Source organism: Apium graveolens, chromosome 7, assembly GCF_009905375.1.
Source record: "Apium graveolens cultivar Ventura chromosome 7, ASM990537v1, whole genome shotgun sequence".
NCBI classification, from domain to species: Eukaryota; Viridiplantae; Streptophyta; class Magnoliopsida; order Apiales; family Apiaceae; genus Apium; species Apium graveolens.
Genome location: NC_133653.1, coordinates 120930000 through 120942010, shown reverse-complemented (window position 1 = coordinate 120942010; position 12011 = coordinate 120930000). Strand labels below are relative to the sequence as shown.

Genomic DNA, 12011 nt, shown 5'->3' with positions numbered 1-12011 from the left:
GCACATACACATCAATAATATTGCAGTGAAGTGCAAACATAGAGTGAGGGAAAAAAGGCTCAGAAAACATGGTAATGGCAACTTCTCTAAAATGCAGCATGTTGATTGTTTTGCTAGTTCTAACTAGCAACTCAGGTCTTCATGTTTCAGCAAAAGTGGCAATTTATACGAATCAATCACTCCGCGTTGGTGATCAACTCAGCAACCGTGCTTTCACCCTTGCAATGCAAGGAGACTGCAATCTTGTTCTTCGCGAGAATTCAAATGCCATATGGAGCACAGGGACAGCTGGTAAAGGCAGCAATTGCTATGCAACAATGCAGGGAGATGGAAATTTGGTGATTTACAATGGACAAGGTGCAGTCTGGGCAAGCAAAACTGTGAGAGGAACTGATAAATATGAACTTATTCTTCAAGAAGACAGGAATCTTGTCATTTACAAAGGAGCTGCAAGAAAGGCAATTTGGGATACCAAGACTTATTATAAAAAAGCTGCATAAACAAACAACCTCAGATTTGGTCTCATGTCCTGTCTCTGCAGCAGTTGCGCAGTTGCAGCTGGATTTTAATTATGTTTCTTCCCTGGTTAAAAAATAATCTCTGCATGTGTACGTTTGATGCTTTGCATTCTGTTCTTATATATGTATGCATTTTGTTGAGAAATAATCTCATGAATAAATTTGTATTTCCACATGCATGGCCTCAAATATGTTTATCATCCATAACTAGGTACGTACTAAGGGGGCAAATAAATTCATTTTCCCAAAAAGAGAAACTCATGTAAGCTCGCAAAATATTAATGACCTCAAAATTTGAAGTATGCCTCGGACATTTTGAACTAATTATAATGTAACTATTGAGAATTTATTTGTTTTGCAGTAGCTGTAAAGATAAAAAGTGTAAATAGCATATTTCGACTAATTTTTTTGTTAAATTTAGATAAATTAAATTGTATCAAAATAATATATATACTCAAATATCGGTTATGTACTTTTTTATGTAATAAAAGGGGCTTTTTTGAAAAATACCCGAGTCTAAAAATATTTTTGCTAAAATATTGCCATTTTTAAAAAAATTGCAAAAATACTTTTTTATTTAACAAAAATACTATTTTTCAAATTTTTTTTGCAAAGATACGGTTTTTTGCAACTGTGATCAACTGGATGCAAATTTTCACAAGTTTCTGCAACTACATGCAACAAAAAATCAATTCAACTAGTTGCATATCTATTTGATTTTAGTTGGTTTTGGTTAATTCCGTTTTTTACAAAAATATTTGAAAGATGATAAAATCACAAAAAACTTAAAAAAAATTAGTGTTTTTGATAATTTCTCTAAAAAAATTAACGCTTACATAAGGTTAGAATATTTAGAATATTTGAGACCTACTTGGATTTAAGTAAATTTCGTTTGTAAGTCCATATCTACGTCCGCCCTTGGTTTAGCTGATGCCCCTGGGTAGGAAAAGCCACGTGTACATTTTGACATTACAGTTTAATTTCACTTTAATTTGAACATTTGGACAAATAAGCTGACTAGACAGTTTTCAAGGCTGCTGCATTGAGGATAAGGCCCCGTAAGATTAGACCTGTAAATTGGTTCGTATTCTATATTTTCGTTTCCTATATTTTCGTGTTTCGTGTACTTGAAGGTCAATACAAAATCGACATGTTTAGGAGGTTTGTGTATTTCCGTGTTTGTGTACTTTCATTCCGTATTGTGTCATGTTTTTCGTATAAAATTGAATATTAATATTAATCAAGATAAATAAATAAAAATATAAAATTTTTAGGTATTTTTTTTACGAAATATATTAAAAACATATATTTAGATCACATTTATATACATAATATAAAATTAAGTAATTATTGTAAAAATAAAGATGCATATTTTTATTATAAATATAAATATATTTATTATAAATATTAATATTTAATTATAATATTTATTTATATCGTATAATACGTGTCTTGTCGTGTATGCCAAGGGAAAACACAATATCGACAATAAACCTCGGTTGTGTACTTTCGTATTCGTGTATTTTCGTGTCGTGTGCAAACACAGATACTAAATTTTTATATTATTTCGTGTGGTGTTCAAAATTACCCGTCCATGTAAAGATTATTTCACTCTAAGATAAGAGCTAATCACCACAGTCCATGACTAGACTGGTTTGTTTACAAAGATATGTTCAAAAAAGAAAGAGTTAGAATTCATTTTTTCCTTTGGTAAAAGTTCGAACTTTGCCTTGTTTTTCATTACGGTGCACGTATATAATCATAAATTTCCGAAATAATTTTAACGTTTTGAGCCAAATTCGTTAATTCAATTTCTATATTGTTTGGGTCATGTTATATAGCTTAACTGGTCAATTTTCTCCTGTATTTAGAATAGTTTTGCAGGTATGTAATTATGTTGTTAGACTTTTCCTCGAATGAGAACGTGTTAAAATGTGATTCGTTAGAATTGGTGATTTCCGTGCTTAAAATTGGGGATTTAATAAAATATAAAAAATTTGGTTTGAACAAAATCACAAATTTACCAAATATAAAATCAACTTTTCAAAAAATCACCAATTTCAATTACATAAATATTCCGCAGTTCTGTTGTTGATGTTTTAATTAAAACCAATTTTTGGTTTTAATTGGTGTTATTGATGTGAATTCAGGTTTCAATTAAAATCTATCACATGTCATTATATACAAAATTTTGTACACAATTCTGTATTATATACCACGTGCACATTCGATTCACGTGATTTGCAGGTTATTGCGTGAGGCTGTAGTTTTCCAGTACGCATCCAAAGGGTAGCAACTACGGCGATAAAACAAAAAAAAATCCAGGTACGGGTCGCATGTGTCAGTTTCTACGTTCGGCCGCGTTTCACATTGTTGCTGCAAAGATTTACAAGGGCTTTTTGACATATGTCCTGGAGCATAAGCAATTCTCACACGTCAATTTATTGCTTCAATATTAAATCTTAAAAATGGGTATCATGCAAGCAAGTTGCAATATTATTTCAAGGCTGCTGCAGCATTAAGGATAAGCTCCCTTTAAGATATTCCCTTCAAGTTGCAGCTAAAGCACAATAAAACTATTGAAAACATCGATTCATGCATGCACTTAAGTTATCCAAACTGAGAGAACTCCTTAAACTATTGATTTCTCCTATAAAAGAACATCAATATTGAAACAAGTTATATACATAGAGTAAGAGAACAAAGAGGCTAAGAAAACATGGTAATGGTAAGTTCTCTAAGATGCTACATGTTGATTGTTTTGCTAGTCTTAACTAGCAACTCAGCTCTTCATGTTTCAGCAATAGTGTCACTATTTACGAATCAGTCACTCCGCGTTAACGAGCAACTTATCAACCGTTCCTTCAGCCTTTCTATGCAAGGAGACTGCAACCTTGTTCTTCGCGATGGCACGAGGGTTTTATGGAGCACTAACACGTCTGGTTATGGGACTAATTGCCGTGTAACCATGCAGGATGACGGGAATTTGGTGGTTTATAATGACCAAGGTGCACTCTGGGCAAGCAACTCATGGAGACAGGGAAGAGATTCATATGAACTTATTTTACAGGAGGACAGGAATTTGGTCATATATAAAGGATCTGCAAGAACGCCAATTTGGGATACCAAGACTTATTTCTTGGCATCTGAATGAATTAAACAGCTCGGATCTGGTCTAATGTCGAATAATTTGAAGCTGCTTTGCCAGATGATCTGGTCGATGATCTGGTTTAATGTCGAATAATTTGAAGCTGCTTTGCCAGATGATTTCATGCTGCTTCCCTGATTTCTAAATTATGTTTGTCTGTAAAATAGTTTTGTACTCTGCAAACCATTTCTATATGTATTTGTATATCGTGGACTGCGAAGTGAATCAAGTGATCATCATAGCCACACTTTTTCAGTATCTGCATTCTCGGTCAATATCGGTCACAACCCGAAACCCGACCCTAACCCGACTCGATTCACAACCCGATTTACTTTTAGAAAACTCGAAAGTGAACCGAACACGACTTGGACAATCCGAAAGTGACCCAAAATGACCCGTTATTAAGAATTTCATTCATTTCCACTTAAAAGTTTGATTTCATTTAATTTGAGGTAATTTTAACTTGACCTGTTATAAATACGAACACGACCCGAAATTATCAGGTTCCACCAGTTGGGGGAAACAGGAAATAGAGATTGAGCAGAGCAAAAACTGCTTAAGTTGCAGACTTGCTGTTATTAGAAACTATGCTCACTAATCTGCTATATATATTATATATACTAGCTTACTGCCCGTACGATGCACGGGTCTTGGTTAATATTTATATATTTTTATTTTTATTTTTATTAATATTTTATATAAATAATTAAATACTAAATAATGATTATATAATTATAATTTTATTGTGTATAATTTCAAATTAAGTTCAAAAAGTATAAATAGTATATGTCTGATGAGATCTTATTCATAAATAATAATTTAAATATTTATTGTTGGTAAGATTTGAACCCGAGAACTTATATGTATTTTTCTAAATTATAATATAAATGTTTATTGTTGACGGGATTCGAACTTGAGAACTTGTGGAGTGTATTTTTTAGTATATGAATCTAATGGCTCTGATTATTTGGTGAAGAAGATCCAACGGTCGTGATGAAAAGGGATAACCAAAATGAGGGTCAACCAAACTACAAATTATAGGTCATTCCGGTTATTATAGTATAGTATGGATAAGTGTTTATAAAAGTGTTTATTAAATTTGAGAATAACTCAACACATGCACTCCAAACGGCTTATTTTTATTATGCTTCTGCAATGCTGATATAAAGAAACTTACAAACTGAGTTGGCTAAAATAAGGAAATAACTAACTATTATCCTAAACAATCTCCATCACTTCTCCTATAATGACTCTACTAACCCACGACTAAACAAAGCAAGACCAAGTCCTATACTACAGCTGACTCCAATCAAAACATAAAACATTATTAATAAAACAACTAAGTTTAAGATTAAACCCAACAATTTCCCCCATAATCTTAAACTTGTCCACATCCCCCTCAAATATATTATTATTTTTGGTTTCCAAGACTACGCGCCATCGTATACTGAGGTGCTCCCCGCAGATGTTTTACTCCAAGAAGACTCCTCATCCTTTCGAACTTAACTGTCGTAAGAGCTTTAGTCAGAACGTCTGCTCTCTGATTGTCACTGCTAATATGCTTCACAATAATTTCTCCGCGATCAACACACTCTCGAATGAAATGGTAGCGTATATCAATGTGTTTGCTTCTACCATGGAACACTGGGTTTTTTGCAAGATCTATGGCTGATTTATTGTCTATGTACAAAACCACAGGACCAACATCTCCACCCGTTACTTGACTTAGGACATTTTTTAACCATATTCCCTGACATGCTGCAGCTGTTGCAGCCATGAACTCTACTTCACAGGATGACAATGCAACACACCTTTACTTTTGGGATACCCACGTTATCACACTCTCGTTTAAGTAAAATACCATTCCATCCGTGTTTTTCCGATCGTCTAGATTACCTCCCAGATCACTGTCTGGATACCCTGTGAGTACATTGTTTCCACTTGCTCTCGTGTACACCAAGCCATAGTTTAATGTCCCCTTGATGTAACGTAAAATTCTCTTGACTGCGTTCAGATGCATTATTGTTGGTCGTTCCATGTACCTGCTCACAATTCCAACAGCATATGAGATGTCTAGCCTAGTGTGTACAAGATATCGAAGCCCTCCTACTAAGATTTTAAATTCTGTGGTGTTCACTGTTTTTTCCCCCATCATCTTTGGTTATAAATTCCTTAGGATCCATCGGGTATTTGGTTGGATTACAACCAGACATCCCTGCCTTCTCCAGCAATTTTCTTGCATAACCTGTCTGTTTGAGCTCGATGTAACCCACACCTTGATCAACTTCAATTCCCAAATAGTAGTTAAGTTTTCCAAGATCACTCATATCGAATATATTACCCATTTGTTCCTTAAACTTCATGACAAGAGAGACATTAGTGTCGGTAACCAAGATATCATCAACATATACGCCCACAATCAAAGCTTCAATTCCTTCCTTTTTCATGTAAACGGCATGTTCGTATGGACATTTAACAAAATCAAGACTTTCAAGACATTTATTTAATTTTTCGTACCAGGCACGGGGTGCTTGTCGTAGTCCATACAAAGCCTTTGAGAGTTTATACACCAACTGTTCTTGTCCTTCTTTTACGAAACCCTCTGGCTGTGCGACGTATACTTCTTCATCAATCTCACCATTTAAAAAGGCTGTCTTGACGTCTAGATGATGCACTTGCCAGTCATTTTTGGTTGCTAAAGCAAGTAACAAACGCACAGTTTCCAGGCGAGTGACTGGTGCAAATATCTCATTGAAATCTACTCCTTGTTCCTGCACGTACCCTTTCGCCACCAACCGCGCCTTGTGCTTCACAACCTTTCCATTTGCATCTTTCTTTAGCTTAAAAATCCACTTCAAGTCTATCACCTTATGTCCAGGTGGGAGTTCCATCAGATTCCAAGTCCCGTTTTTCTCTATGGAATCAATTTCTCCTTTCATAGCTTGTCTCCATTCACGAGGCTTTGACGCTTGCTCAAAATTGGTGGGTTCTTCAACCCCCATGAGATACAGTTCTTCTTCAAACTCTGTTTCCTCTATACAGTTGTATATGTCCCTGATGGATTTAAACTTCTTAGGTTCGCAGCTATCATTGTATCTGTCAGAGTCCATACTTGATGTATGTGACTGTGATGTTGCCGTTGATGTTCCAGATGTATCTCCACTCACATATATATACCCACATGATTCTGTTGTAGTCATCAACTAAAAGAAAGAAGTACCTATTTCCAGCCTTGGTTTCTGGTTGAATGGGGCCACACAGATCACCATGAACTAACTCCAGGACCTTCTTCGCATAAAAATTGGTTTGGCACGGGAAGCTTTTTCTGATTTGCTTTGCCATCAGACACCCAGCACACACATCTTTTGGTTGAATAATTTTTGGCAGCCCGTACACCATTTGATCATGATACATAAGTGTCATGGCTCGATAGTTGACATGTCCAAGTCGTGAATGCCATAACTTAGACACCTCATCCAATCTGGAAAGTAGACAAACAGGCTCACTGATCTCGGCAATTAGCTTATACATTCTGTTAACTGATCTCTTGACCTTGATGATGAGCTTCTTTTTATCATAGACCCATAAGTATTCCCCACTTAGTACGACCTTATTCCCTTCTTCTGATAATTGACCCAAACTAATAATATTATTGCAAAGACTTGGAATGTAATATACCTCTTTGAGTTTTCGTTCCTCGCCATTCTTGTATTTGAAAATTACCGAGCCTTTCCCTTGGATCTTTATAGTAGACCCGTCACCAAATCGTACTTAGCCTGTCACACTCTGATCCAGTTCCCTGAAATTTGATTTTTGGCCCGTCATATGATTTGAAGCTCCATTGTCCAAGTACCAGATGTTTGAGTCCCTTCGTACCTTGTTACTGTCTTCACTTAACTTGGGCATCACCTTTTCTTCGTTCAACAACATTACTCCTTCTTCTTCTTTATCATGTTTTTCCAGTAACAGGGCAGGCTCATCATCCTCTATTTGTGTTATGTTTGCTTCTTGTTTGGATTCTCTTGGTCGTCTGGGTTTACGACACTCTGCAGCATAGTGACCATACAGACTGCAGTTATAGCATCGAACTTTACTTTTATCCCGAGCACCTCGAACCCTTTGCATTGAGGTTGCCTCAGCTCCATTTTTATTACTGCGTTTCAACCATTCATCCCTAGTGAACAGTAGCTTCCTTTCTTCTCCTTCTTACTTTAACTATTCATCCTCTGTCAGTAGTAATTCCCCTCCTCCATTTTTGTCGTTATGTCCCTTCATCCTTTCTTCATGAGCCTTTAGTGACCCAATTGCTTCCTCCACTGTCATGTTTTCAAGATCACCAAACTGCTCTATCGTGGACGATATCAGTAGAAATTTTGCTGGAACTGCTCTCAACAGTTTCTTGACCACATAGGTCTCCTCGATCTCTTCACCCAGGGCCCTAATGTTTGTCACCAGCCCATTCATCTTCATACATAAATCATCTAATGATTCGCTGTCTTTCATGCTCAGGGATTCAAACTCTACCTTAAGTGTTTGAGTCCTGGCCTTTTTAACTCGATCTACACCCTGGCACATGGTCTTGATTCCTTTCCATACCTCCTTAGCCGTTTTCTTCTCAGCGACAGAAAGTAATATTTCTTCTGGTATGCCTTGATAGATCATGGCCATAGCAATCTTATCTGTTTTCTCATCAACTTTGGTCGCTTTTGGATCTTTTGGCTCAATGGTTTCCCAGACTGAGTGTGCTTGCATAAAGACTTTCATCTTCAAGGCCCATGTAGTATAGTTACTCCTGATTAACATGGGATAGGTTAAACCCACTACACCACTTTTGTTCTCGCCTGTTTCCATCGCTGTCGCCTTTGACATGTACTCGGATATTCACTGTGAACCGCAGCTCTAATACCAAGTATTAGAAACTATTCTCACTAATCTGCTATATTATATATATATATATGTGTTTATAAAAGTGTTTATAAAATTTGGGAATAACTCAACACATGCACTCCAAACGGCTTACTTTTATTATGCTTCTGCAATGCTGATATAAAGAAACTTACAAACTGAGTTGGCTAAAAACAAGGAAATAACTAACTAATATCCTAAACAATCTCCATCACTTCTCCTATAATGACTCTACTAACCCACGACTAAACAAAGCAAGACCAAGTCCTGTACTACAGCAGACCCCAATCAAAAACATAAAACATTATTAATAAAACAACTAAGTTTAAGATTAAACCCAATAGCTGTTAAATCTCCTCAAAATTATAAAAAGGTTATCTCTGCAAAACCGGACAGTCTCGCGTTTACAAGGAATAAAAACGACCGCTAAGACGTGGTTGGTTTTGAAGGTTAAAACTGTACAAACGACATCGTTTAGAAACAAGATAACCAACCGACGATCGGTCTGCTTTAAAGATGACATATGGCGAATAAAAAAATTCTGAAAATGACACATATTTTAAAGTTGAATTTTACTTTAAAACCGTTAAGAATTTTTTTCTGCGATTTTCGACTGTAACAGTTAACTGAAGTTAGCTTCTCACATCTATTCAACTGATACTGGAGAATCATCGTATCCATACGTTAAATAGCGATAGTTAGTGGAAAGATATATGGTGAAGAACAAAGATGATCAAGTTGCAGTTTGATCACAGTAAAATAATAAAAGGTAAATCGAAGAAAAAATGAGGAACACGTTGATCTCTTCCATAAATGCAGAACCTAAACACCAATATGAAAAGCACAACAATATAGTGAGTCACAAAAACAGCTAAGAAAGAATGGAAGTGACAACTTCTCTAAGGTGTTGCGTGTTGATTGTTTTGCTAGTTCTGACTAGCAACTCCGCTCATGTTTCGGCAAAACTGGCAACATTGTACACTAATGAATCACTTTGTGTTGGTGATCATCGGCTTAGCAATGGTGCTTACACCGTAGCAATGCAAAAAGACTGCAATCTCATTCTTCGGGACCATTCAAAGGTCATATGGAGCACAGGGACAGCTGGTAAAGGAAGGAATTGCTTTGTAAAAATGCGCAATGAAGAAGGTCATCGGTGAGTTGTGTGGTGAGACGCGTACTGAAAAGATAGAGATGTTTTATGATGACAGCTGCTTTCTTTCTAATGTTCAGTGTTAGACATTGTCCATATTGTAGATACCTTATGCATATAATCAGGATATTATATTATTCTAACAACATTCAGAGCAATGTGCAAAGACCAATTTGATGTAATATAATTCAATGTTGCTATAAAAAACAAAACATACTGAACATAGCGCAGTTAAACATCTATGTTCAATTCAAAGATAAAACAAAACACAATCACAAGATTTCATTGAACTTTCTTAATTTATCAAGATCTAATCAATGAAGTTCTGCTACAAGTTCCGGTGAAATCATTACTCCGATGCAAGCAGTGGATGATTACAAGGCCAAGCTTTGTTAAATCTCGCCTCAGTCACCGTCACAAGGCCAGGAGAAGATGAAACTCTCATTATTGTCTGCGTCTCCATGACACTGATGATATGGAAAGAAATATCTCCACAATCTCAATCCTCCACCTCGATTCTTAACAACTCATTGATGATCCTCAAGTTTCTGCTCCAAAGAAGAGTTCTGGTTTTCTCCTACAGGCTACAACACTATATATTCTCCAAGAAAGTTGGTTTTTGACATTGACAAACAGAAATTTCCAATCTGCAAATAGTTTACTAGAGCAATTTTACAATATTATAAAACTGAATAAATATTAAACTTCACCCAAGAATACTTGATTTGACTTTTGCTTCTTTAGGGTTTTGTTTCTTTAGGGTTTGGTTTCGATTCGGTCACTAATGATTTTAAGGTTATTAGGATTGACATGTACTTTAAGAAAGTGTTGTGGATTAACACAACCCAATCTCAAGATAAACTCACATTATAAATTATATTACTGAAAAGTAAAGATATGGATCAACTGTAATTACACGATTGCCAATTACAATTGAAACTACTCCAACGTTCGAGATGTTGGCCTCTCCCAATTTTACGACACACCTAAACAATTATCTGAATGACCAGCCCTAATCTCTCCTCACCCCTTTGTACTCATTCTCTGCTGCAATTAACCTTATACCCTTCTCTTTTACTGGTGAGACCTTTTTGCCCTTCTTCTGTTCCTCACGTATGTTATAAGTATTGGGCCAGACCTATATTCTTGTTGGGTCGTAGCATTACCCCGGGCCCAAAGAGTCACCTTGTCCTCAAGGTAAAAATCTGGAAATCGTAGGCTCATGGATTTATAATCCTCCCAAGTTGCCTCCCAAACTGGTGAATCTTTCCATTTTATTAAGACCTCCAGTATATCGTGTACACCTTGAGTTCGAGTTTGAACTTGCAACAAGGATTCTGGATCAGCAACAAAAATCATATCAGGGGTTATGTGTGTTGGAATGTCCGGTGTCACCGGAGCATTTCCAATCGCCTTCTTCAACTGAGAAATGTGGAACACATTATGAATCCGGGATGTTGGAGGTAATTCAAGGCGGTATGCCACTTGTCCAACCCGTTTACTTACCATGAATGGACCGTAGTATCGTGGAGCTAATTTCTCATTCACTCGTCCGGCAAGGGAGGTTTGTCGATACGGATGTAACTTCAAAAACACATGTTCTCCCACCTGAAGTTCAATGTCCCGGCGGTGACTATCAGCAAGCTGCTTCATTCGCTGCTGCGTGAAAAGCAAATGAGCTTTAAGGTCGTCTAGCACAACATCTCTTTCTATAAGTTATTCTTCTAAGACTGCTACAGCCGTTTCATTACTGGTGAATCAGACCAAATGGGGAGGTGGCCTGCCATAAACTATCTCAAACGGAGAGTGTTTAGTAGAAGCATGAGTAGAGGTGTTATACCAGTATTCGGCCCAAGGTAGCCATTGTGCCCATCCTTTTGGTTTTCCTTGTATAAAACAACGGAGATAACTTTCCAAAGTCTTGTTTACCACCTCCATTTGCCCGTCGAATTGGGGGTGGTAGGCAGTGCTACGATTTAACTCAGTCCCTTGCACCCTGAACAACTCTTTCCAAAACAAACTCATGAAGATACGGTCACGATCCGAGACAATGGTAAAGGGGTACCCATGTACTCAGACAATTTCCTTTACAAACATTTTTTCTACTATAGGAGCAGTAAATGGGTGAGTTAACCCGATAAAATGGGCATACTTTGAAAGGTGGTCTACCACAACCAAAACCGTGTCAATGTCCATGGACTTCAGAAGACCTTCTACGAAGTCTAGTGAGATGTCCTCCCAGATTCGTGTGGGTATTGGTAAAGGCTGCAGAAACCCGGCGGGTGCT

The 12011-nt window shown here is 36.8% G+C and overlaps 2 protein-coding genes across 2 annotated transcripts; one reads left to right on the top strand and one right to left on the bottom strand.

Moving 5' to 3' along the window:
* The first annotated feature begins 3237 nt into the window (after window positions 1–3237).
* On the top strand, window positions 3238–3672 carry LOC141674010 (curculin-1-like). Its single transcript, XM_074480737.1, has one exon. It carries the CDS (start codon window positions 3238–3240, stop codon window positions 3670–3672), a length of 435 nt encoding a protein of 144 aa, XP_074336838.1.
* Window positions 3673–7881: 4209 nt separating this feature from the next.
* LOC141674009 (uncharacterized) lies at window positions 7882–8517 on the bottom strand. Its single transcript, XM_074480736.1, has one exon. It carries the CDS (start codon window positions 8515–8517, stop codon window positions 7882–7884), a length of 636 nt encoding a protein of 211 aa, XP_074336837.1.
* Window positions 8518–12011: the final 3494 nt, after the last annotated feature.

Bases quoted from the DNA above. Each gene is read 5' to 3' on its own strand.
- LOC141674010 (XM_074480737.1), top strand. From the start codon at position 3,238: ATGGTAATGGTAAGTTCTCTAAGATGCTACATGTTGATTGTTTTGCTA.
- LOC141674009 (XM_074480736.1), bottom strand. From the start codon at position 8,517: ATGGAAACAGGCGAGAACAAAAGTGGTGTAGTGGGTTTAACCTATCCC.